Source organism: Delphinapterus leucas, chromosome 17 (genome assembly GCF_059928025.1).
Source record: "Delphinapterus leucas isolate spDelLeu-1000000601 "Yukka" chromosome 17, BTC_Dleu_Yukka2, whole genome shotgun sequence".
Lineage (NCBI taxonomy): Eukaryota > Metazoa > Chordata > Mammalia > Artiodactyla > Monodontidae > Delphinapterus > Delphinapterus leucas.
Genome location: NC_143145.1, coordinates 37,623,966 through 37,649,670, shown reverse-complemented (window position 1 = coordinate 37,649,670; position 25,705 = coordinate 37,623,966). Strand labels below are relative to the sequence as shown.

The following is a 25,705-nucleotide window of genomic DNA, read 5'->3' as shown; positions in this document are numbered from 1 at the left end:
CTGATAGGCAAGGTGGCCCAGGCCAGCTGTGAGCAGCTTCTTCTGCTTCCCTCATCATTTCTTTAAGAGGTTTGGGAAGCGGTGGTCTAGGCTGGGAAACCGACCTGTCGCCTCAGGTCATTCTTAATCTGTCAGTGCGTGAACTTAAATGGCTGTGTCAAAATTTAGAGGAGTGGAATCCATGAAGAACATTGCCTTTACAACTGACCCAAAGGAACTGGCCTTTCATTTTACTGGATTTCGTTCAATGGAATATTACTTGAAATTAGCAGGTCATTAACTGAGAACTGGAAATCTCCCTTTACCCAGGAGACTTTGAATTAGTGGCATTTGGAATAATGGGATTTGACATGTATTAAAATTTCTACCAGGGGACTGTGCATTTTCATTAATCCTAGCAGGTCTGAGCTGAAAACAGAGAATTCTGTCAAGAATTGTAATGAAATTTCTTCCTCTTACTGGGTTAGGGAACCCTTCACTCTGACATGGCAAAAAATCTGGACTGTTGGGGCCTTTAGTCGAACTCATCCCTGGTCCCTCAAGGTAAGAGGAGCAAGGAGGGGACCCACAGAGGCTGAGGGATTCGCCCTCCAGCTCTGAGCATGGCCTGGCTGCCCTGTGGGAAAGCCGTTAGAGCAAAGAGCCGTGAGCGCAGGGTTTGTAGCTGTTCTCAAGTGAACAGTAAGTGGCCAAACCTCAGCTGAAGTGAGAGAAAAGGAAATTTTTCCAAGACTGGCAAAGGAAAGAGCTTGTTTTATAAACAGGATCAGTGAATAGCTTGGTGGTTAAGAGCGAGGCTGTGACTCTGACTCCCTGGACTCCAATCCTGGCTCAAGCACAGGGCAGCTGTGTGACCTTGGGAAAAACTCCTTAACCTCCCTGTGCCTCGGTGGCCTTGTCTAGGAACTGAGGATAAAAGCCATGCCTGATTCCCTAGTATTGTGACAATTAATGATCTCCTACAAGTAAGCTCTTAGCACATAGTAAGTACTCAAAACAGATTTGCTATAATAGCAATAATAACTATATCAGTTACTCTTATTATTATATAATTTTTAACATATTAACATGACATTACTATTAAATAATTGCCCTTATTCTTACTAAAAGAGAGAACAAGGAAAGGGGCTGGCCCTTTTCAGTTTTTTCATCCTCTTGATTCCGTGAAACTGTATTAGGCTCACTCTCCTCCGAAGGAATTGTTAGCTCCTGTCCCTAAACTGTGTTGCCTGATTCCTGGAGAAAGATGTGTGGGTGTCACTTGGGAATAGTCTGGCATGTTTATTAAATTCAAAACTGAACTTCACAGATCCTGACTATGTTGGGCCAAACCCAGTCTGAACATTGTGTTTTGATGAAGATAATAAATGTCTAACACATCCTCAATGTACTTAGATAAATGGTAAACAAATGCATAGTAAAGAGCTTTATAATGAGGGTGGGGTTTCATTTTCAATCCAAACAACACTGTGTTCCAGATTGAAGGTTTTCACTTCCTCAGGATTTTATGCATCAGTCCTTACCCGGGGCTTTTGTTGTTTTTCAGGTGCAATTGCTGGTATAGTTGATCAGCCAATGCAGAACTTCCAGAAAACATCGGAGGCTCATGGTTCAGCAGGACACAAGGCCAAGGGTGTTATCTCCGGCGTGGGGAAAGGAATCATGGGGGTGTTCACGAAGCCCATTGGAGGGGCTGCTGAGCTCGTGTCACAGACTGGCTATGGTGAGTCCTGGCGAACCGGCCCACTCAGACATCACCGATAAATTTGCGTTATTATACCAAGGTTTCCCTAAGATAATCTAGCCCCTCACATGACAGAGGAGTGAAAAATAAGATAGATAAATCTATAAATAAATAGTCCTTTTTCTTACTTCTTTATGCTTATTTACACAAAGAGTTGAATTGGACTATGACTAATAAATTACGATTATAAAGCCAGGAAGTCAATTAATAATTTCAGTCTATATAGGTCACAGAATCTTTTTACAGTCATTTAATAAAATCGACTTTAATGAAAAGTAACCAGTTAGAGGTTGAGGGCAATAAATCCAATATACTGAAGCAGAAAGTAGACTTACTTTTTCTGGTGAGCAATTTGAAAGAAAAAAATAAGTTATAAAGCAGGAAGATATCTTTAAAAGACAATGCATCTGTATTTGGAGAATGAGAGAGAGAGGAGCATGCGTGCATCGGTGGGTGCGTGCACACTTGCCCATGCAGCTTGGCGTCAGGCATGGCTTTCTCGCCAGCAACTGTGCTGCTCTTGCAGCCAGGCCCAGTCTCCTGGCCAGTGTCAACAAAGGTGCGTGATCTGCCACTGAAAACCCTTCCCTGAGCAGACAGGTGCCGAGAACTTGGGCTCATGGAACTACTGCTTTAGGCTGGTGCCAGGCCTCTCCACGCACACACGTGCGCACAGGAGCAGTGGATGCGTGGGAGAGGAAGTGCCTCCTCCTGTGCTAATTTTCTGCATTCTTGGCAGAGCACATTAAAGTGACTTTACAGAACTAGGCAACTGGAATTGTTACCTTTTTCTTTTTTTTGGCCGGACCTCGCGTCTTGCAGAATCTTATTTCCCCGACCAGGGATTGAACACACGGCCCTTGGCAGTGAAAGTGCAGAGTCCTAACCACTGGACCGCCAGGGACCCTGGAATTGTTAACCTTTTTACCTAAAATCGGTATCATCGTTTTGGTCATGAAGTGGCTGGCTGGCTGGAACCACAAACTACGGGCAGGAGCTTTGCATCTGTATCTGCATCTGGCCATAAAGTCTGCAGGGTGCATTTGACTGCGGCCTCCTGCGCCTCACTAGGTCTGACAAGGGACAGCCCAGATTAGGGCATAAAACCCGTGTCTGAAAGGAAGAGAGTGGGAGACGAGTGCCCACACTCAGGCAACCATCCGGAGAGGCTCCTTTAAGAGACCGCACAGACAGGAGCATGTGTTCCTCTCGCTCTTCCCCTCACCTCCTCCCCCTCAAGTTCTGTCTCTCACTCCTTCTGTGAATGACATTTTCACTCACAGGGAAACTGACAAAAAGAACTACTGCAACTTATAACTGGACAAAGTTAAATGCTCCCTTATCAAATACTTAACACGTTAATAAAAACAGTATTCCTTTTTGCTATAGACTGCAGTGAGGTAAAGTCAACTTATACTTCATAAATTCCTCTGGTCTTGAAAATGCCATTGTCCCTCACTGTTTCCCAAGGCTGAGGAACTCTCCCTTATGGAAGAGCACCTCAGAACAGAGCTTCACGTGGGCCTTGCTGGTTTCCATCATTCCTGTAAAACTTTTATTACTGCACTGAAGGTTTTACAAACCACTAACTCTTAGTCTAATGACTGTGCCTCGTTTATAAACATTTACAAGCCCTCAGAAAGCACACATGCTGTACCATCTCTGGTTCTGAAGAGTCTCTTTAGAGGACTGCATGGCTGCTGCTGGGTACCCTCGTTTGGTGCTGGCACCAGGGAGAGCATGTAATAAACCAGAGGCCCCAAGAGCACTCATAAATGTATATGGATTCATGTTTAACAGCTGGATTAAGTCACTTAAATACTGTATCTAGGCAAACCATGTGCCTTTGTGTGCATCTGTGTGTGTGTGTTGTTTTCTATTTCACCAGCCACAGCCCAGATACATAAGTATTGTAATATTCAGCAAGGAAGTCAACTAACAATCTTGACTTTGTGTCACATAAATTGTAAATGATGTGTAAGCTATTGCTCCAGACTGATTACTCCCAGGAGCATTATGCATCCTCTAATTGCCAGTCTATGCTTGGACTGTAGCTCATTCGTATTTCAGTTTGCAGCTAATATAAGATCACCAGGGTTAAGAGCATTGCAATGTTTAATGATTATCTATATACTTGATTCCAAAGATGTGACATCATTTTGGATCTGTAGCATTTTATGGATGGCTTTAAGCAGATGACATCACTGTAGCATGAAACTGTTTTCCAGAAAACAGCTAGTAAAACTCCCTTACTTCTCTTACCACAGGTATTTTACACGGAGCTGGACTTTCTCAGCTTCCCAAACGGCGCTATCAGCCAAGTGATCTGCATGCTGACCAAGCTCCAAACAGCCACGTCAAATACGTCTGGTAAAATTATCTAGACACTTGTTCAACTATACACGTGCGCTGTATGTTAACAGGGCCTGGCTTGCTCTCAAGCTAACGGGACACACTTCCAGGGGAGCCCAAGAGGAGCAGCTGTTTTCGGGGAAAGGCTGCCATCCACAGATCTGGGCTGGCAGCAGGATGCCCCTGCCCCCCACACACGTCCCACTCAGGGGAGGATGCACACTGGCAGAGGTGCCCGGGCCTGCAAGAGGGCCTGAGATTCTCTATGGAGCCAGTGTTCTAATTAGGGGTGACATTTCTAATGGGAAGAAAAGGAATTGCCAGAGCCAAGGGATATCTTTGTCTCCAGGAGGAGCTGGGTTCTGTTGACCAGAATCAGAATTAAAGTGACAATTACATTTCAAACTGAAATTAATAATCAGATTGGTGAGGGTCTTTGCCTTGGTACAAACAGTGAGCCCTGATAAGTGACCATCTTTTCTAAGCTGGCTTTGGCCTCATTTTTCTCCTTTGAAACAGGAAAATGCTTCAGTCTCTGGGCAGACCAGAAGTCCACATGGCCCTGGATGTGGTTCTGGTGAGGGGCTCGGGCCAGGAGCACGAAGGGTGCTTGCTGCTGACGTCAGAAGTGCTCTTCGTGGTGAGCGTCAGCGAGGACACCCAGCAGCAGGCCTTCCCTGTCACGGAGATCGACTGTGCGCAGGACAGCAAGCAAAGCAACCTGCTCATCGTGCAGCTTAAGCAGCCAAGAGTGGCCTGTGATGTAGAGGTACATTTCGGAAAACAGGGTGACCAGGGTTAGCTGCCAGCAAAGTTGAGACACAGGGTGACCGCAGGTACCAGGCATTTATGAGCCAGCAGCGTCTGGAGTGGATGCTGGAGACCAGGAGGGCTGCCAGGGGAAGGGGTGTGGGCAGCAAGGAGGCTGATGGACTCGGAGCTGGGGCTAAGCCACCATAGGAATTGAAGGTTGGCTGTCATGGAGCTGGGGTGCTGGAGCTCCAAAACAAGCAGATCTGAAGAAGGGCCAGGACCAAGGCAGCAATTCTATGCAAATACTCCACGAAGCAGGCCTCCTGGTCTGAACACAGAGCAGGCCCAAGTCTGCACGTGGCCTGGGAGTGACTGCAGCAGGTCACTTTAGCAGGGACAGGAGAGGACCACCATAGAAGTGAGGGGTGTCATGAGGGAAACAAGGCACAAGCAGTAGGCCTGACCTTTGCAAGCTCACAAACCAGGAGGCCTGACTCACTCCCCTCCCTCATTCCCAACTCCTCAGAGTTCAGGGTCAAAATTTTGTCAACTCTCTCCCATCCCCTGCTCTATATTGCGTGGCTCTGTGTTCCCTTTCCAATAGGACGCTTTCCCATCCCCTAAGTACCACAAGGTGCCTCCTGGGGATGCTGCTCAGGCTCTTGGGGCAGCTCCCTGGCCACACAGCTCCTGAGATGTGCTGGCTGCTGGCTCCCGGCTCCACATAAGTTGATGTAGAATGGATGTTCAGGTGGGGCATTCTGGGTGTCAGGGGTCAGAGGTGAGCAGCAGTGCAGCCCGGGGTGAGCAGGTGCACCCACTGCAAAACTGCTCTGCCTCTGCCCTCCCTGCTGACTGCCTGATCCACGGGGCCCTGAGAGTTGACCTCAGAGACAGACATCTTCTTTTTTCCCACACAGCTTGACGGGGATGGATCAGAGGCAAGTTGTAGCCTGCCTAACTTAGGGTCTGAGTAGCCCCAGGAAAAGGACAGTAAACCTGCCTCCAGCAGGTCCTGCCTGATTCCTTCTTTCATCATTTTCCTCCTGGTATGGGGGCCTGCGTCTCCCTCACACCACTGTTTGCGTAAAATTATTTGAGAAGATGGAAGGTAGCCAACCACAACAACTCTGAGATTTCTCTAGTTTCTTGGATCGTAATCAGTCAGGCTTTAAGCTGGGGCTTGGCACTAAGACTACATTGCTGGTTCGAGTTGATGACTTTCTGGGAATAAACAGAGGTCAGATGTCCAGCCTGACTTTATTAGATCTGCCAAAGTCTTCTGATCCAGATGAAAATAAAGCAGCAGTGATCTGGCTACAGGCCTTGGCAGGGGATAGTATCATTATCTTCAAGTCCTTGGTCCTTAACGAGAAGCTCCCAAAGCCCTGAGGAATATCTGTGACTATTGTTATTCCTTAGTTGCTTGGGAAATATTTCAGATCTTAAACTATTGAGACTAGAGAATCATCTTTAGCTGTTAAACTGTCTTCAACTGTGATCCTTCTCTTTGGCTTTTATGCTTGAGGAGGGGGTACTGTGGGGAATTACAGCTGGAGGGGAGTAAACCTCAGTTTCTCCAGGGGTTACTGAGATGACAGGTGGAGTCACCCCTCCCCCCCCCAGAAGTTGCCATGGCTAATTGAGACCATGGGATCCGTGAGTTAGAGGCAGAAGCACTAACACTCCGGACGCCATGCTCACCACGCGTTTTCCATTGGTGTTCAGTGATAACAGGGTCGGGGTGAAGGGGTGGCTGAAACAGGCAGGAAGAGATGACAGAGCAGGAATACTGCAGGTTAGCTACTGAGCTTACACAGCGGCACCCGGCACTGGGCAGACCTGGGCAAACTGGTAGATACCAAGCATGCTTTCAGCCTCCAAATTGCACTTTCTCACTATGTGTTTCCTTTACCTCTAAACCCCAACTCCTTATTAACAAAAAGTAACTGCCCAATTAATCCTGTGTCCAAACCCTAACCTCCTCCCTCACCCCAATGGAGAGCCAAGCTGCAGAACAAAATGGTCTTTTTTTTTTTTTTTTTTGAGAGATAGTAGACCCTTCCTTAATAGTGCTATATATAATCCAGTGTATTTTCAAAATGGGAGTAGGGGAGTCACTCAGCAGTGCTGCCTGACAGTGCATTTTCCTCAGGGGCCATACCTAACCTAATCCACAGATATTAAGCTGGGCTGGGAAGCCTACCCATTATCTTCCAGTGAAAACTAAAGAATAGTATTTTAAAATCTTTACATGAAATGGCTTTTCTGGGATTTTTGCTCTAGATGCTAGGAAACACAGCTCCTTTGAATTTTGGAAGGAATTAATTTGTAGCTGACATCATTCGGTATATTCAAATATGGCAGGATTTTTTTTACAAACAGCATTTGCTTTTCTTAGTTAAATGCAGCCATTTTTAGGGTAATAATTGCTTAATATGCCTGGCACATTATTGAAATCCCTTATGAGAGGCTCACAATGAGTCAGAAGGTCAATTTATTCCTTGGCCATGTTCCTTTCACAACACGGGTTTTCCTGTGCTGCTGTTCAGGAGGAGCAATTAAGACTCTTGTGTATTCAGAGCTTTCCAGCTGAATCCTGACCCCATCAAATGATATCATCAGAGCTCTGGCTTTTGCCTGGTGGTGCACAGCTTTCATCTGTCAGTGAATCTTTGGGGGCCTTTCTTTCCCAAGCTTAAAAATATGAGACTGAACTCTAATGGATGCCCTACTTATTCCTTATTTCTCTGGCAGGCAGACCTCTCTCTTTACCATCCCACTGGCTTTCTGCAGCTTTTAAGACACCCTTGGCTGCATCGTCTCTGTGCCCTACACAGAAATATATAAATTCTTTACTACTATTTCAAAACCTAAAAAGCCCTCATTAAAATGTTTATAATTCTTCCAGAGTGGTCTTCCCAACATTTGGTAGGTAAAGACCACTGAAAGGTCAGTGGCTACCTGATACCCACAGGTCAGTGGCTGGCTTACACTGGAGACTTCCCACTCCACTTGATTTACACAGTAGATAGCTACAGCATTTCAGGATGGGAGGAATTTATAGCTCCACTTGCCTTTGATGGGTACTTTCTCAGAGAATCTCTCTTAAGAACTTAGGTAGTATATCTCAGTTCTCCTATTTGAGTTCCACTGAAGATGAGCCAGACTTTTATGAACCATAAATGTACTTTGCATCCTCCCTCTTTTCCATAAAAATTTCCCCTTCCTCTGCCCAGTTTATTTTCTCTGGCTTTAAATCCTAGTATTTATAAAAGCAGAAAATGTTACAGTTCAAAAGGTATTTGTTTTTCTAATGCTCTGTCCAAAGCCACTGGGTTTGAAAGAGGTAAAGAGGTTCTGTCTGGAGAGGTTTGCGGAGACAAGCAAACAGAGCTTTTATCTCAGGGTTTAATGTTGATTAGATTCAAGCAGAGGAAAGACACTTTTCTCCTTTGTTCCTGGACTAGGCTAGTAAAGAGCCAGTGACAGATGTTTTGAGAGTTAGTGAGTAAAATATTCTGAAATCGTCAACTTCAAATAAACATGGGAGTTTTACACAACACCAAATGCTTATTCGGTGGCTTTATTAGATAACCTAAAAGGCACAACATCCAACGTCTCAAGGCAAGAGAAGGAATGATTTTGTTATGGAAGTCTCCTTATGAGTGTTTGGCAACTAAAAAAATCTTTTTTTGGAACCCAGGTGGATGGAGTTCGAGAGAGACTATCAGAGCAACAGTATAACAGACTTGTGGACTATATCACAAAGACATCTTGTCACCTGGCCCCCAGCTGTTCTTCCATGCAGACACTATGCCCTGTGGTGACTGTGGAACCTCTCCCTTCCACTGTGAAAACATACTATTATATGGTTGAGCCACACTTTGCCCAAGTCTTCATCAGTAAATTTACCATCGTGAAAAATAAAGCCCTGAGGAAAGGGTTCCCTTGAGTCCCCTCTGAGGTGTTGATTCCTGCTTGTGCAATTTATTTCTGAAAAAGAAACGTAATGAGCTCTAACAACATCTAATGTGGACAAAACCTACTGTTCTATAGTTGTTATAGTAATTTCCTAGCCTCTTCCAAAACTAATTCAGGTTCTTCCTTTTTCCCAAAACTAAGATACTTCAAAATTGAGTCACTGATTGATTGATTAAAAAACCTATTCTTTTCCCATTTGGGGACAATGAACAGAATCCTATTATTAATCTTATCACGTGCAGAAAATCCTTTTTGCTGTTTGCTAAAATTTCGACTATAATTAGGCTCTGACTCTAACACAAAACATGGTCAGGCCTCGGAAACAGATTAAAATTTCATCCCCAGTTGCATCTGTTTTTAGGCTGAGACAACTGCCTAATACCCTCATCTGCAGAGGTTCAGATTCTTTATATGAAATTAAATGCTTAGGAGCTTACTGTTTAACTTGTTAATAAATTTGTTACTTAAATGCGATGCTGTTTCTTTAAGTGAATACATTCCTAAACCTTTATGGAAATTTACAAAACATTCTGATGATTGTCCAGGTACATTTTTGGAAAAAATGTTTTTCTAGTTTGTTTTACTAGGCAAGCTTAGAGAATCTTTTGTCTACTGATAAAAACAGACCCCAGGTGCTCAGGTGAGTTTCTTAAGCAAAACACTACTGGGGAACTCCCACTACTGGATATTCTTGTGGAAGGACTCACCCTGATGCATTGACAGACTCAAGAACCCAGACATTAACCTGAATAATAGTTTATTTTGCTGACTTGGCTTGATCAAGCATAAAGATATCCCCAGTAACTGACACTCTTTTGTATTTAAAGATGGATTTGGCTTAAGATCCTGGGTCACCAGGTACCACCTTTAATATTCAGTAAAAATTTGATACTCCAATTAAAACACATTTTTACTCATTACAGCCAAACTTGGGCCTACAACCTGATACCTACAATTGGGAGATGCTAAGAAAATTCAGTTTCAAATGCCCACTTTTAACTTTCTTTAAACTTAATAAGCCTCACATGTTATTGGGCATAAGAGGTCACTGCATAGTTGTTTGCTGTTAATGGAAATTCAGGCTGAATATGGAAAACATGGTTCCATCATTTGCTGTAATCATACTCATTTAGGAAAGTTTTGTCCACCTCGAGTAACTATTTTTAAGATTGTAAATATGTATTAAGTCATATGGTAATTTTGCATACTACTTTAAGAATTATTATATGATATTGTTTAAAATAAAAGGAATCCTTGAATTACTGATAACACATAAATGTGGGTTCTTAAAATGCAGCTTTTCACTGATACTTGGGTTTATTACAGTTTACAGCATTGGAACTCAGGAATTTTGCATGAGTTAAAAAGAAAATTTTTGTTAACATAATAAAAGAACTGGTGATTAAATTAGCTGTGGCTAAAATACACTTAATTCTTAAAGCTCTCTGTAGTATCACTTTGATCACAACAAAACCACAATTATTAAAGGGGAGAAAGGTCCTAAGACCTCCCTGAAAAAATGTTATTACCACACTCTAAATTAGCAGACATTACTCAACTGCAATTCCAATTAAATAACACTACTTTTTCTAGACTAGATGTATATTCCATATTGTACAGTTAGGTCTTCAATAAAGTAATACTGAGTAAAAAACCTTAAATTTTAATTACCTACTATTACATCTGTCCAGTGGTTGGATCCAGTAGGGCAATTCAGTGACAATGAAGTCCAAAGACGTTTTACTGGAAAGGCAAGTCTCTGTTCCTTTTAAGAGCCCACAGTATAGTAGTCATGTAGGCTCATGCAGACCCCTTAAACCCATGGCCCAGGCAGTTACCTCAGTGAAATGGACAAAATGTGAGGAATCAAAAATGTCCTAAAACAATGAAAATTTTAAAAAATATTGAAATCAGGTTATCGTCATAAGATTCATAAAGTTAAAAATCCCTGACCAATTCTAATGCAAGTACCCTGAACTGTAAGTATCAGCAAGAGTAACTGCACAAAAACTTAGTGTCCACAGTATTTGTTAATCGTTTATTTATCATGAGAAACTATTCCTTAGCCCAGATATTAGTAGTTCATAGTGCAGGAACACAGGTAAGTGACAAACTTCCATGGAACTCAACCCAAAGAAATTCTGTGGAGAAAAACAGAGTGGCCAAGTTAATGACAATCGTTCTTAATACCTCACCACCCTGGAGAACCCCTGAGGTCTACTGCTACCAGTGGAAGCCACACTTCGATCACTCACCCTTAGCCCAGCAGCAGCCCTGTTCAGGCTGCCTGGGCTCCAGGTCCATTCTCCCCCATGCTCCCTAACCTCCCTGACCAGCCTCTTCTCCATTTGGGAGATTCACACCTTACTTTGGGGTTTTTGCTTTCATTTACCAAATTCTGCTTTTTTTCTTCAAGTCCACCCCACTCTGTTCCCTTCTCATACCTGTACTGTTCTTAAAAACCAGTAGCCCATCTGTTCTAAACATTTCTATTCCTATCTCCAAATCTGTTCCTTTTTCTTACTGTTTTTTAAACAATCAACTTCTTGTAAGTAAAAGGTAAAAAAAAATATTTTAAAAAATCAGCCTGTTAACATCTGATTATGAAATGCATACCCACTGTGGAAGTTTTGAAAATCTCAAAGGTACAAGAAAACAGCAATGTTAAGATTCCACACACAACCACTAGTATTTTCTTGATCTTTTTACCTTCAGCCTTTTTTTCTGTGCACTCTTTAACATAGATCACCCTTTACAAAATACATTCTTAGTTTTCTATTCTACTAATTTCTGTTACTTTGTGATTACCAATTCTAAGGGACATAATAGTCCATGATATGAATGTCATAAATTCCTTACCAATTTTCCAACCACTGGGAATAAAGTTGTTTTTCTACTATTATGTATTATATATATTAAACTGTGGCATGTATCTATCTGTGACTCAGATACCTCTTTAATATAAACTATAGAAATGGAATGTAATAGAATTGAATCTTATATTAAGCAAAAGTTATTCATAGTCAAAATTATCCTTAAATCTTTTAGAAAACTGATCTGAGTCCAGTACAGCAGGTCTCCCCCACACCCCAGATCTTGGGAAAGATCACACACACACACTCTCACACATACATACATATGGCAGTTGGAATGCTCCTTCAGGAACAGTCTGCCTGAAAAAAAAAATAGCACATTCACATTCCCCTTGTCACAGCAAACTCACACTGGGGTGGTAGACAGGATCTTTAACTCTACTTGAATTGTTCTACCTTACTATTTTGTTGAGCTTGAATGAAGTTAAACACATGAATTACAAGATTCCATAGTACAAATAGTTTCATCAGGTACTGGACACATGCTTTCAAATCAATTTAACAGATGACCTTTCATCAGCACACAAGCCAGTCCTCTTCTAGACACAGAACCGTAATCACACTGTCCATAAGGCAGTGGACCTTAACCACCCAAACCAGAATCTCTGGAAAGCCACCAAGTCACCTACGGACATCCAAATAACAAACTATAAAAGGTGTCCAAAACTTGTTTTTTAAAGCACTTCTAAAAATGTGATTTTCCTGATGCCAATCTAGCAGTAATAGCACAACATGCAAAATGATTCTGAACATAAAATTAACTTCATGTCAGCAAGATGGTGCAATAACAAAGCTCCATACCCCTACTCCCTAAGAGAAAAAGCAAAGACACATGGACCAAAGTGTCTTTGTGAGAACTGCAGAAATCAATTAAGCTGCAACAACCAAGCAAACACCTAAATATGAAAAAGCTGCACTCAAAATGGCAGGAAATGTCATACACTTTTTTCTCACCCTTGCCCCACCCCCTTCTCAGTGCAGGAGTGTGGTCAGGAGGAAAGTGACCAATTCCTGACTCCTCCTTCAGGGCAGAAGGAAAAGAGAAGACCCTGCATGCAATGTTCTAGCTTATTTTGAGGGCTTCCCAAGGGACTGCTTCTATCTTTATCTCAGAGCACTGATGAGAATGGTGACAGAGTTTAACTGACTTATGAGACACCACCAAAAAGACCAACCTATGCACTCTGGAAGTGCGAGAAGGGGCAGAGAGTTATTTGAAGAAATAGTGGCCAAAACCTTCCCAAATTTGAGGAAAGAAATGGATATATAAATACAAGATGTTACTGGAAGTCAGATGAACCCAAAGAGACCCAACACCAAGACACAGTATAATCCAACTGTCAAAAACCAAACACAATGGATCTTGGAAGCACCAAGAAAAAAATGATTCATTGCCTACAAGGGAGCCTCTGTAAGATTATCAGTGGATTTCTCAGGAGAAACCTTGCAGGTCACAAGGATGTCAGATGGTAAATACAAAGTGCTCACACACACACACACACACAAATTACCAACCAAGAATACTATAACCAGCAAAAATGTCCTTCAAAAATCAGGAAGAAAATTAAGACATTCCTAGATTTTAAAAAAAACATAAAAGATAAGGAGTTCATTACTACTAGATCTGCAATGAGAGTTCTTCAAGTTGCAACAAAATTACACTAGACAGGGACTTCCCTGGTGGCGCAGTGGTTAAGAATCCGCCTGCCAATGCAGGGGACACGAGTTGGATCCCTGGTCCGGGAAGATCCCACATGCTGCGGACCAACTAAGCCCGTGCACCACAACTACTGAGCCTGCACTCTAGAGCCCACAAGCCACAACTCCTGAAGCCCATGTGCCTAAAGCCCGTGCTCCACAAGAGAAGCCACTGCAAGAGAAGCCCGCGCACCGCAACACGAAGAGTAGCTCCCCCTCACCGCCACTAGAGAAAGCACATGCGCAGCAACAAAGACCCAACACAGCCAAAAATAAATAATAAATAAATTACACTAGGCAGTAACTCAAAAGCCATGTGGAAATATAAAGTTCACTGGCGAAGGCAAATATATGAATAAATATAAAAGCCAATGTTGTAACTGTTTCATATCCCCACTTTTAATTTTGTAGGATTTAGAGACAAAAACTCTAAAAAAAAGAAATCTATGTTAATGGGTACACAATATCTAAAAATACAATTTGTGGCATTAGTAACAAAGTAGGGGAGCAGAGTTGTAAAAGAGAATTTTTGTATGTGATTGAAATAAGTTGTTACCACTTCAAAATAGATTATAACAATAGGCTGGTTTAAACTCCCCAAAAGTCATAGATCTGAGGAATGGATACAAAACAAGGTCCAACTATGAGCTGTCTACAAGAGATTCACTTTAGATCCAAGGACACACATAGTTTAAAAGCTAAGGATGGAAAATGATTCCATACAAACAGCAATCAAGAGAGCACAACTGGCTATACCATTAGCAGGCAAAACAGACTTTAAGTCAAAAAATGTTACAAAGACAAAGGACATTATATAATGATTCACCAAGAAGACAGATTATAAATATCAATATATATGCACCAAACATCAGATCTTTGAAATATATGAAGCAAATATGAAGCAAATGCTAACAGAATTGAAGGGAGAAATAGATCTACAGTAATAGTGGGTGACTTAAAATACTTTCAATAATGGCTATAAGAACCAGACAGAAGATCATTAAGAAAATGAGTGGACTTGAACACTACAGACCAATCAGATCTAAGAGACAAATACAGAACGTTCTACCTAACATGAGAATACACATTTTTTTTCTCAAGTGCATATGGATTAATTTCCATGTTAGACCATAAAACCAGACAATAGATTTTAAAATACTGAAGTCACATAAAGTATCTTTTCTGGTCACAAAAGATGAAACTAGAAATTTATACCAGAAGGAAAATAGAAAAATCCACAAATATGTTGAAATTAAACATACCCTCCAACAACCAGTGGGTCAAAGTGGATATCAGAAAAGAAATTTAGGACCTCCCTGGTGGTGCAGTGGTTAAGAATCTACCTGCCAATGCAGGGGACACAGGTTTGATCCCTGGTCCAGGAAGATCCCACATGCCGTGGAGCAACTAAGCCCATGTACCACAACTACTGAGCCCGTGCTCTAGAGCCTGTGAACCACAACTACTGAGCCCATGTGCTCTAGGATCCACATGCCACAACTACTGAGCCCACGTGCTGCAACTACTGAAGCCCACGCACTTAGAGCCCATGCTCTGCAACGAGAAGCCACCGCAATGAGAAGCCCGCGCACCGCAACAAAGAGTAGCCCCCACTCACCACAAATAGAGAAAGCCCACGCGCAGCAAAAAAGACCCAATGCAGCCAAAAAATAAAGAATAAAGAAATTTAAAAAGAAGATCAAGTCAACAAGCTAAGTTTACACCTTAAAAAGGTAGAAAAAGGGGCTTCCCTGGTGGCGCTGTGGTTGAGAGTCCGCCTGCCGATGCAGGGGACACAGGTTCGTGCCCCGGTCCAGGAAGATCCCACATGCCACGGAGCAGCTAGGCCCGTGAGCCGTGGCCACTGAGCCTGCGCGCCTGGAGCCTGTGCTCCACAACGGGAGAGGCCGCAACAGTGAGAGGCCCGCATACCGCAAAAAAAAAAAAGGTAGAAAAAGAAAAGCAAGCTAAACGAAAGCTAGCAGGAAATAAAGATTAAACAAAACAGGGAACAGAAAAACACTAGAGATACATCAAAAAAATCAAAAGAGCTGGTTATTTGCAAAGATCAACCAATATAACAAACCTTTAGTCAGACTAAGAAAAAAGAAGACTCAACTAAAAACAGCAATTAAAGAAGGGACATTATGTCACCAAATTAGGTCACCCACATGAAATGGAATAATTCCTATAAACACACAACCTACCAAGAAATAAGAAACAGATTAACAGACTTATAACTAAGTAAGGAGATTAAATCAGCAATCAATAACCTCCCAACAAAGAAAAGCCCAGGATCAGATGGCTTCACAGGAAAATTCTACCAAACACCTAAAGAGTTAACACCAATCCTCCTCAGGCTCTTCCAAAAAACTGAAGGGGGGTGGGGGCGGAACATTTCCAAATTCACTCTGTACTTTTTGTTTTCTATATATTTATATTAAGACATCTTAAACATTTCTGTATGATGGAGAGACTGCCCCCCACCGTTTTCCTGATCCTCTCACATGTCTCTTGTGGCCACATCTGACTCACTAACTCATTCAGGAATATAAAACATTCTATAAGACCAACATTACCCTGATATCAAAGTCAGACAAATATAACACAAGAAACTAGAGAGTAATATCCCAAATACAGATGCAAAAATCCTTCACAAAATACTAGCAAACAATTCAGCAGCTCATTAAAAGGATTGCACACCATGACCAAGGATGATTCAACATATGAAAATATACCACAGAGCCACATGATCATCTCAACTAATTCAGAAAACGCATCTGAAAAATTCAATACCTTTTCATGATTAAAAAAAATTCAAATAAAGAACAGAAAGAAACTACCTCAATAAAGGTGATACATGAGAAACCCACAGCTAATATACTCAATAGTGAAAAGCTTCTCCAGGGCTTCCCTGGTGGCGCAGTGGTTGAGAGTCTGCCTGACGATGCAGGGGACACGGGTCCGTGCCCCGGTCCGGGAAGATTCCACATGCCGCGGAGCAGCTAGGCCCGTGAGCAATGGCCGCTGAGCCTGGCCCGCGTAATGCAAAAAAAAAAAAAGCTTCTCCAAGGTCAGAAAAAAAAACCAACAAGGATGCCCATTCTTACCCCTTCTCTTCAACATAGTACTGGAAGTCCTAGTCAGAGCAATTAGGGAAGAAAAAGAAATAAAAGACATCCAAATTGGAAAGGAAGAAGTAAAACTATCTCTGCAGATGACCTGATCTTATATGCAGAAATCCCAAAAAGATTTCACACACACACAAAAAACTGTTAGAATAAACTTGGCAAAGCTGCAGGATACAAAATCAACGCACGAAATCAGCTGTGTTTCTAGATACTAACAATGAATAATCAGAAAAGCAAATTAAGGAAACAATCCCAATTACATTAGTATTAAAAAAAAATACAATTCTTAGGAATACACTTCACCAAGGAGGCAAAAGACTTGTATACTGAAAGATACAAAACATTGCTGAAATTAAAGAAACAAATGGAAAGACATCCTGTGTTCATGTTCCCTTAACATCATATCCAAAAATTAACAAAATGGATCAAAGACCTAAAGGTAAGAGCTAATAAAACTATAAAACTTTCGCAGAAAATATAATACTTTACAACACTGGATTTGTCAATGATTTCTTAAACATGACACCAAAAGCACAGGCAACAAAAGAAAAATTACATAAATTAGACTCCATCAAAATTTCAAATGTCTGTGCATCAAAGGACACAACAGACTGAAAAGGCAATCCACAGAATGGGAGAAAATATCTAAATCATATCTGATAAGGAGTTTTAAATAACTCCCACAACTCAACAAAAACAATCCAATTAAAAGTGGGCAAAGGACTTGAATAGACATTTCTCCGGAGAACATACACAAATGGCCAAAAAGCATGGGAAAAGATGCTCAACATCGTTAACCATTAGGGAAAAGCAAACGAAGACCAAAATAAAACAACACCTCACACCCATTTGGATGTCTATCAAAAAACCAGAAAACAAGTGTTCACAAGGATGTGGAGTAATTGGGACCCCTGTGAACAGAAGTTGGTGAAGTGAAAAATGGTGCAGCCATTATGTAAAATAGTATGGCGGTTCCTTAAAAAATTAAAAACAGAACTACCATATGATTTAGCAACTCCACTTCTGAGTATATACTCAAAAAAGTATTAAAGCAGGGTATCAAAGAGATATCTGCACACAAAGCAGCAGCATTATTCACAGTAGCCAAAAGCAATCCAAGTGTCCATTAACATGATTAAACAAAATGTGGTATATAGATAAAACTGACTACTTAGAGGAAAAGAGTTCTGAAGACTGGTTGTACAACAATGTAAATGTACTTGACAATACTGAACTGTACACTTAAAAATAAAGTTAAGACTGTATATTTTATATATATTGCCACAGTTAAAAAAGATTTTAAACAGTAATTTCAAATAACCATATTACCTTTATATTCCAAAATCACTTTGCACTCTGAAAGATACCAGCCTTCCTCATCTCCTCAAAATCTTTTATGGAATCATAATTTCTGTAGAAATCTGCATATGCCTTCTTTCTTGGTTCAGCCACAGCAAACTAAAAGGTAACATATCACATTTAGGACTTATTTTTTTTAATTATTAGAAACAATATCTAAAGACAACATAAATCACCAAGTTTTTGTTCACCTTGAATCCTACTTATCTTGAATCCTATTATTAAGGCCCTTAAAGAGGTAATTAAGTTAAAATGAAGTCTTTAGGGTGGGTCCTAACCCAACAATGACTAGCATCCTTAGAAGAGAAGAAAATTCAGACAGGAACAATGCTAACACACAGAGGACCATGTGATGAGAGGGAGAAGACAGGAATACAAAGCCAAGGAGAGAGGCCTCAGAAATCAACCCCACAGCCAACTGTTTTTTTTGGCCGCAGCGCAGGGCATGCAGGATCTTATTTCCCCAACCAGGGATCGAACCAGTGCCTCCTGCAGTGGAAGCACGGAGTCTCAACCACTGGACTGCCGGGGAAGTCCCCCACAGCTATCTTGATCTTGGATTTTCAGCCTGGAAAAAAAAAAAATTTCTATTGTGGAAGCCACCCAGTTTGTGGTATTTTGATATGGCAGCCCTAGCAAACCAAGACAGCTTCATTTAAAGATGGAGGACAAGCTACCTGGGGAATAAGATACTTTCCCATCACACTGAGGTGGGTCGAGAAAGGGTAAGAGGAAAGGAGCACATTAAAAACGGAATTTCTTTTAAAGACTCTAGGGACTTCCCTCGCGGTCCAGTGGTTAAGACTTCGCCTTCCAATGCAGGGGGTGCGGGTTCGATCCCTGGTTGGGGAGCTAAGATCCCACATGCCTCGGGGCCAAAAAACCAAAACATAAAACAGAAGCGGTATTGTAACACGCTGAATAAAGAATTTTAAAATGGCCCACGTCAAAAAAAATCTTAAAAAAACAAAAGACTCTATATGCTATCTATGAAAATAAAATACATTTTCAAATTTAAAACACATTTTTGGACCATGAGCACAAAGTAAAAATAAAACATACATACCTTGTAGAAAGCTGCAACTCCCAAGGAGACAACGAATGCTCCAACAATATGAAATCGCAGACGCTTGCCCAGAAGGCCACGCATCTGAGGTTTTGTCAAAGAACTGGAAGCCATGGTAGTTTTTCTCCTTGACAGCTAAAATAATAAAAGACAACTCTTAGAACATAAGATACCTAAAGAACTCTTCTGCATAATGCATTTTAGTACTCAGAGAGGCACAGGCAGGACAGTGGACCGACTCCTCTCCCAAACCCTAAGGTCTTTACTGGCTTCGCGGTTTCATCTTCTCACACGGTGAACGACCACCCTAAATAAGCAAGATGATCGCAGCCCAACAGTAGTAACCAGGGAACAAGAACGACAAAAACCTCACCCAACTACAGGAAAGATTAGCAGCGGCTCTGGATGGGGAATCACAAGTGCAAACATTCCTAGCATTTACTCTACAAGCTTACTACCAATTCATTTCAGCCTGTGAGACAGCTGTTTTCCCATTTTATTGAGAAAACCGGGCTGCAGGAAGGTTACCGGACTATTTCAAGGTCACGCAATCAAGAACTAACACTAGGGCGGGACCCCAGCAGGTCCCGCAGGGCCCACTTTGTGACCCGGGCCTGAAGGCCGCCGCGCGCGGGCCGGCCTCCCGACCTTCGGCGAGCGCGGCCCGGGCAGGGTCGGAAAGGTCGTGGGCGCGCGCAGGGGGCTGCCGGGAGCCCACCCCTGCCCTCCTACCACAGGCCCGGTGATCCTCCTGCAGCTTTCCAACTCCAATCACAAACGCTACCACAAAGCTGACGCCCACTAAGGGCCGACGGTGCTCCTTAAGCCTCGGGAACGGATGAGGAAGAAACCACCTTCCCTTTTTGTAGGTAGACACTGGGACCAGACAGGTCAAAAGACGCAACCAAGGTCACGCTAAAGGCGGTAAAAAAGCAGCGGCCACCGGGCCCGGGCCGGCTGTCTCAAAAGCCCGGCGGTCCCTCGAGACCCCCTCAGCAAACCCGGCCCCCGTGGGACCCGCGCCGCCGGCCCGCCTCCCCTAAAAGGCCGCGACGCGGGCCTGCTGGGGTCGACGAGGGCGAGAGGTCCGAGGTTTTCCGCCCCAGAAATGCAGAGTAACGATTTAGCTCCAAGGTAGACCGACAGCAGGCAGCGGGAGGCGGCAAGTACGGGAATCCGAACGAGGGACGCAAAACGCCCAAGACTCACCTCAACAACGACGTCCTTGGAGAAATGGACGACGTTCCAACAGCGCGCAGGCGCATAAATAGAGAGAACGGAGCGAGGATCCGGCTACGGTGGCCCAAAGAGTACAAAAGGCCTCCAGCGCACGTCCCGCCGTTCAGAGCTGAAGATAACTTGCGTATTTAGCCTCCTCTCTGTGTAACCTTGGATTCAGGGTTTGAACTTGTGAGTCAGTTTCCTTAGTCAAGTCGAGATATTGATCTTACTCATACACAGAGTTGATATGAACTTATTGGGGAATTCAAAGATTTTTAATATGTGAATTTTTTTTTTTTAATGTACCCTACAAATACAGCACAAATCATCCTGGGCATGGATTGCTCCAACTATGTGCACAAACCAACATTTTCATTATGACTATCCTTATGCATCTAGCCACTTGTTTGGGTAAAGAGTGAATAAGACAGCCAAGTTCCAGGAACTCACAGCCCAGCAGATGAGACAAACATAAACTGAGTAACATCAATCCCAAGTAGTAGGCGCTACCGTAGACACGTGACCCTGGTGCTGCAGAAGCAATTACCTGCTTGGAAAAGCTGAGCAAGTTTGGATGGAAGTATTTGTGTGGACTTTTAGTAAAAGACAAGTGTTTTAAAGCAAGGCATGTGGAAGTTTATGGAAAGTAGTGTGTAAAGTAAGGCTCTTGTGCCTTAGGGTTGTCAGACTTGGTTTTTATCGAAATAACCTGGATTTGTACTGCATTATTCAACTCAGCAAGTACTGTGAAAGATTCATAGGATACATGATATTGATTCAACATATATAGGTTGAGCAATTACTAGGTACCAGGCTCTGCTATTAGCAGGGAAGATCATCAAGGAGGTCATGGAGTCTTTGTCCTCAACTTGTTAACAGATGGCTCTGGGGAGTGAAACCTTTCAGCCACACAGAAATGATGCTAATTGAAGGTCAAAGTGGACTTGTACCTCAACAACACTTTTTTTCAGACTTCTTATTGTTGTCGAAGACAAGTTCGTGTGCCTGAGAAATGGTGAGACCAAACAAACTGAGATGTCAGAGTTTAGAGCAGAGAAACGTTTATTGCAAGGGCCAACCAAGGAGAACAGGCAGCCCGTGCTCAAAAAAACACGAATTCTTCAATGGTTTGGGAGGAAGAGTTTTTAAGGGCAAAATTTGGGGTGAGGGCTGCAGAGTATGTGACTTTCCTGTGATTGGCTGGTGGTGAAGAAACAAGGTGGTGTTCCGGGAATCTTGTGCTCAGCCTGAAGTTACGTTCCTCCAGGAACTGAGTGGGGGCCTTAGTTCCTACCGAAGAACTCAAAGACATATTATATATCTGGGAGGTGAGTCTTAGAGAGTAAATACAGACCTCAAGTAACAGAACTAGAATTTAATATCCATTGAAACATAATCTTTTTCTTTCTAAAATTACCCTCACTTTTACCAAATATAGCCGAATTAAGACTAATTTATTTACCAAATAAGTCTGATTAATTGGTCACATAGGGTTTTTTACACTGGCTGTACTGGAACTAAGGAGTCTCAGACAACTTTTTTTTTTTTGAATTTTATTTTATTGATTTTTTTATACAGCAGGTTCTTATTATCTATTTTATACATATTAGTGTATATATGTCAATCCCAATCTCCCAGTTCATCACACCACCAACACCTGCCACACCACTTTCCCCCCTTGGTGTCCATATGTTTGTTCAGACAACTTTTAATAGGCCTCTCAAGGCCGGGAAAGTCATGCCAAGGACTTGCCATTAGATTCTGCCTGGGTGAACTTCTCTCCTCTAGAGTTCCCCAAAATATCAAGATTCCTGTACCTGCCAGGAGGCAGCCTTTCTTGTTCACCTGATAAGTCTGTTCAGAACCTAAGAGTTTCCGATTTCTGGATGGATCAGGCAGAGAGAAAAGATAAACGTTTTAGTTCTACTTACAGAGGGGTAATTTACCAAATTGCGTTGTCATAATTAGCATCAGGGGAAGGGTTTCCTTATATCTGGAAAACACAGATCAAAACCAATAATATTCCAGGGCTTCCCTGGTGGCGCAGTGGTTGAGAGTCCGTCTGCTGATGCAGGGGACGTGGGTTCGTGCCCCGGTCCGGGAAGATCCCACATGCTGCGGAGCGGCTGGGCCCGTGAGCCATGGCCGCTGAGCCTGCGCATCCAGAGCCTGTGCTCCGCAACGGGAGAGGCCACAACAGTGAGAGGCCCGTGTACTGCAAAAATAATAATAATAATAAAAGAAATAAAAAACTGTTTGACTCAGGATCCAAATAAGGGCTACATGTTGCAACTGCTTGAAATGTCTTTTACTTCTATTTTAATTTATAGGTTTCCCCGTCTCTTTTTTTTATTCTTGCAATTTATGTGATTTGTTTTGTTTTGTTTGTTTAGTGCAGTGGCTGTGTACCACTTAAAATCCTCTTGCAGTGAATTGTCCCATACCTGGGGGAACACTGACTCTCTGGTCAATAATTGTAATACACTAACGTTTTCAGCACATAGGAAACACTCATAAATATTTGTTGAGGGAGAGAAAGGAAGAGGAAGGAAGGGAGGGAGGGCTGGGAATAAGCCAGAGCTAGAGGCAATACTGGGCCCCCTCCCAGCCTAAGGGAGGCTTCATAAGGGACTCCTATGTTGGCTATCCCCACACAACTGACAATTTCCTTCCCAGATTAAGATTGTCAAGGCCTTCTCATAGCTTGCAGGTCAAGATCATGCTCCTAACATAGTGAAAGAGCAAGTTCTAGTCTGCTCCAGTCTACCTTTTCAGTTTCTTGCCCAGAGTCACCTAATAAGGAAACTAATCCATGCTCATGGTTATAAAGTTCTCTCTCTTGATACGCCCCACTGACATCCTTCTTTCCAGAAGTAATTACTTTGACCATTTCTTCGGTTGATTAGCTTTACATTTATGAATCATAGCTATCATTATGCAATCATATGCTATCATATGAAAGCATTAATACTATTCTATCATCATGCAATAATGTCATATTATAGGGAAGGAAAACTTTTCCTTTCTTCCCTTCTATTGGCTGGTCTAATAATTAAATTGACATAAGACAAATTAACAGGAGAAACACAAATTTAATTTCATATGTATAGGAGCTCATAAAAAATATGTGACTCAAAGAAATGACCAAAGCAGGCAGCTTTTATACCTTTTAGACAAAGACAATAAATTTGTGAAGAACTGACAAGACAAAGAAAATTGGACTTGAGGTAGTAAATTAGTGAAGTATCAATAATAAGATTTGTTTATACAGCCTTCTAGAGAGTTCTAAATCCTCTACCTCTAGTGATAAGGATATCTCTCTATCTCCTGCTACAGGGAGGGTGCCTTTCACATGGGAGACTTATTTCCTGCTTTCAGAGGGATAAAGAAAAGTCAGCATGTCCTTCTTGCCCAGCTGTTTCTTGAGTAACTTTAATTCAAAATAATCAATATGCCAAAGTGGTATATTTTGGGGTGGCATATTTGGCTCCCCTTCAGTATCATAGCATACCATGCTATCAAATAAATTTCTTGATCTATCAATATAAGACATTATCTATTAACTTCCTACTATGATAGATAAGCATTGAGCTCAGTTATATCTCCTTACTACCCCTCCTCTGCTTCTCCCAGTATCACCTTTTTAGTTACTCTACTGGTTACTAAGATAAAAAATATATATGCCTCATTCCATGTGTTGAATGCTCTTGTCCCCTCTCCCCTTTTTTCATAATGTGTGTTTTAAGTTCCTCAAGCTGATTGTCCCCATCAGTGGTAACAATGATATTCTAAATGTTTGCCCTTAGTGAAAGAAATCTAAAAAGATAAGAAAAAGAAAAATTCTCATTCTTCCCAGAGGAGATATTAAGACTTTTTGAGACAAGGTATCCTATTTATTATGCCAGATAGGGCATGGTATGACCAGAACAAACAATCAGTAGACCTTGCCATGGCCCAGGGGCTCAATGTCAGCCAGTCCTGCCTCTTCCCTGGAGGCTAGAGAAAAGCAGAAATCTTCTGCATCACAGAGCTCTTTCCTCAGAAGTGGTGACTTGATAACAGGCCCTATCTTACTTTCTTCAATGTGGAAATCTGTGTGAAAATAGATAATCCTATTCTGTTTTCTGTTACTAAAACTTTCCTTGTAAGTGATTTGTACAAACAAGTCTTAAGAACCATGATCTTTAAAGTTTATGTCCTGTGAGATGTAACACTGACCCTTATAAGTCTGCAGTGATCATTGATTATCTTAATAAATTGGGGGACTTCCCTGGTGGCACAGTGGTTAAGAATCCACCTGCCAATGCAGGGGACATGGGTTCGAGCCCTGGTCCGGGAAGATCCCACATGCTGCGGAGCGGCTGGGCCCGTGCACCGCAACTACAGAGGCTGCGTGCCACAACTACTGAAGCTTGCATGCCTAGAGCCCGTGCTCCGCAACAAGAGAAGCCACCGCAATGAGAAGCCCGCACACTGCAACAAAGAGTAACCCCCGCTCGCCGCAACTAGAGAAAGCCCGTGGGCAGTAACGGAGACCCAACGCAGCCAAAAATAAATAAATTTATTAAAAAATAAAATAAAATAAAATAAATTGGGCCCTACTTTAATTGATATCAGTTTTCTGAAAGTGTAAACAACTAGGACATTTCTTTTACAGATTCCCTGCTCTTCCTTTATGCATGAAGGTAAAATTGATTCTATGTCTGTGTTGAAGTTTTATTCAAATAGAGTGTGAAAACTTTGTTTCACTTTAAGTTGCATTAGTAACTTTAATATACTTTGACTTTTATTTCTGGGTCTATCAATTTTTAACAACATTTCTATACCCTTTTTAGATCATGATATTAATGATCCTACCCTTCCCTTCAGCTATCTTCATCCCCTCCTACCTCCCAAATCTTTTATAACCTATACTTTGGATGTGGGAAGGAATTCTGCCTGTAAGCATCTTTTGTTATTGTTATTATTAAAATTATGTTAAAATACACATAACATAAAATTTACCATCTTAGCCATTTTTAAATGTACAGTTCAGTAGTAGTAAGTATATTTACATTGTTTTGCAACCAGTCTCCAAAACCTTTTCGTCTTACAAGGCTGAAAATCCTCACCCATCAAACAACTCCCTATTCCACGCGCACTCCATCCCACATCACCCTACCCCTCCCTATAGCCCCGGGCAACCACCTGTTCTACTTTTCTGGGGGGAATCTTAGTTCCCCGACCAGGGATTAAATCCACATCCTCAGCATGGAGTCCTATCCACTGGACCACCAGGGATTCCCCAAATGCTCTACTTTCTATCTCTATGAATTTGACTACTCTAGGTATCTCATATAAGTAGAATCATGCCGTGTTTGTCTCTTTCTGACTGGCTTACTTCACTTAGTATAATGTCCTCAAGGTTCATTCATGTTGTCAAATTTCCTTTCTTTCCTTTCTTTGTATGGCCATTGTACATATATACCACATTTTGTTTATATATTCATGGGTCTGTCAATGGACACTGAGGTTGTTTTCACCT

General features: G+C 42.0%; 2 protein-coding genes across 16 annotated transcripts in view; one reads left to right on the top strand and one right to left on the bottom strand.

Annotated features, from left to right (window-relative positions):
* Positions 1–10,102, top strand: part of VPS13B (vacuolar protein sorting 13 homolog B) — a 795,150-nt gene extending 785,048 nt beyond the window's left edge. For all 14 annotated transcript variants that reach the window (XM_089898526.1, XM_089898529.1, XM_089898532.1 and 11 more), the window contains 4 exons: positions 1,547–1,723; positions 4,012–4,114; positions 4,616–4,865; positions 8,556–10,102. In XM_089898526.1, the coding sequence (XP_089754652.1) occupies positions 1,547–1,723; positions 4,012–4,114; positions 4,616–4,865; positions 8,556–8,804 (779 nt within the window). In that variant the 3' untranslated portion in view covers positions 8,805–10,102. The remainder of the gene's footprint in view (positions 1–1,546; positions 1,724–4,011; positions 4,115–4,615; positions 4,866–8,555) is intronic.
* Positions 10,103–10,852: 750 nt separating this feature from the next.
* On the bottom strand, positions 10,853–20,249 carry COX6C (cytochrome c oxidase subunit 6C). 2 transcript variants are annotated; one of them, XR_002646207.3, is made up of 5 exons: positions 20,170–20,249; positions 18,961–19,095; positions 17,865–17,993; positions 11,970–12,006; positions 10,853–10,974 (listed from the first exon to the last, which is right to left on the bottom strand). XR_002646207.3 is itself a non-coding variant. In XM_022584718.3 (4 exons), the coding sequence occupies exons 2-3, from the start codon at positions 19,072–19,074 to the stop codon at positions 17,880–17,882; spliced, it is 228 nt and encodes a 75-aa protein (XP_022440426.1). In that variant the 5' UTR covers positions 19,075–19,095; positions 20,170–20,248; the 3' UTR covers positions 10,853–10,974; positions 17,865–17,879. The 2 variants fall into 2 exon arrangements, 1 of the variants encoding a protein (XP_022440426.1); XM_022584718.3 differs by lacking the exon at positions 11,970–12,006 and having other exon boundaries at positions 20,170–20,248.
* Positions 20,250–25,705: the final 5,456 nt, after the last annotated feature.

Coding starts and splice junctions, on each gene's coding strand:
- COX6C (XM_022584718.3), bottom strand. CDS start 19,074: ATGGCTTCCAGTTCTTTGACAAAACCTCAGATGCGTGGCCTTCTGGGC. Junction 17,994..18,960: donor GAGTTGCAGCTTTCTACAAG/GTATGTATGTTT, acceptor GTTACCTTTTAG/TTTGCTGTGGCTGAACCAAG.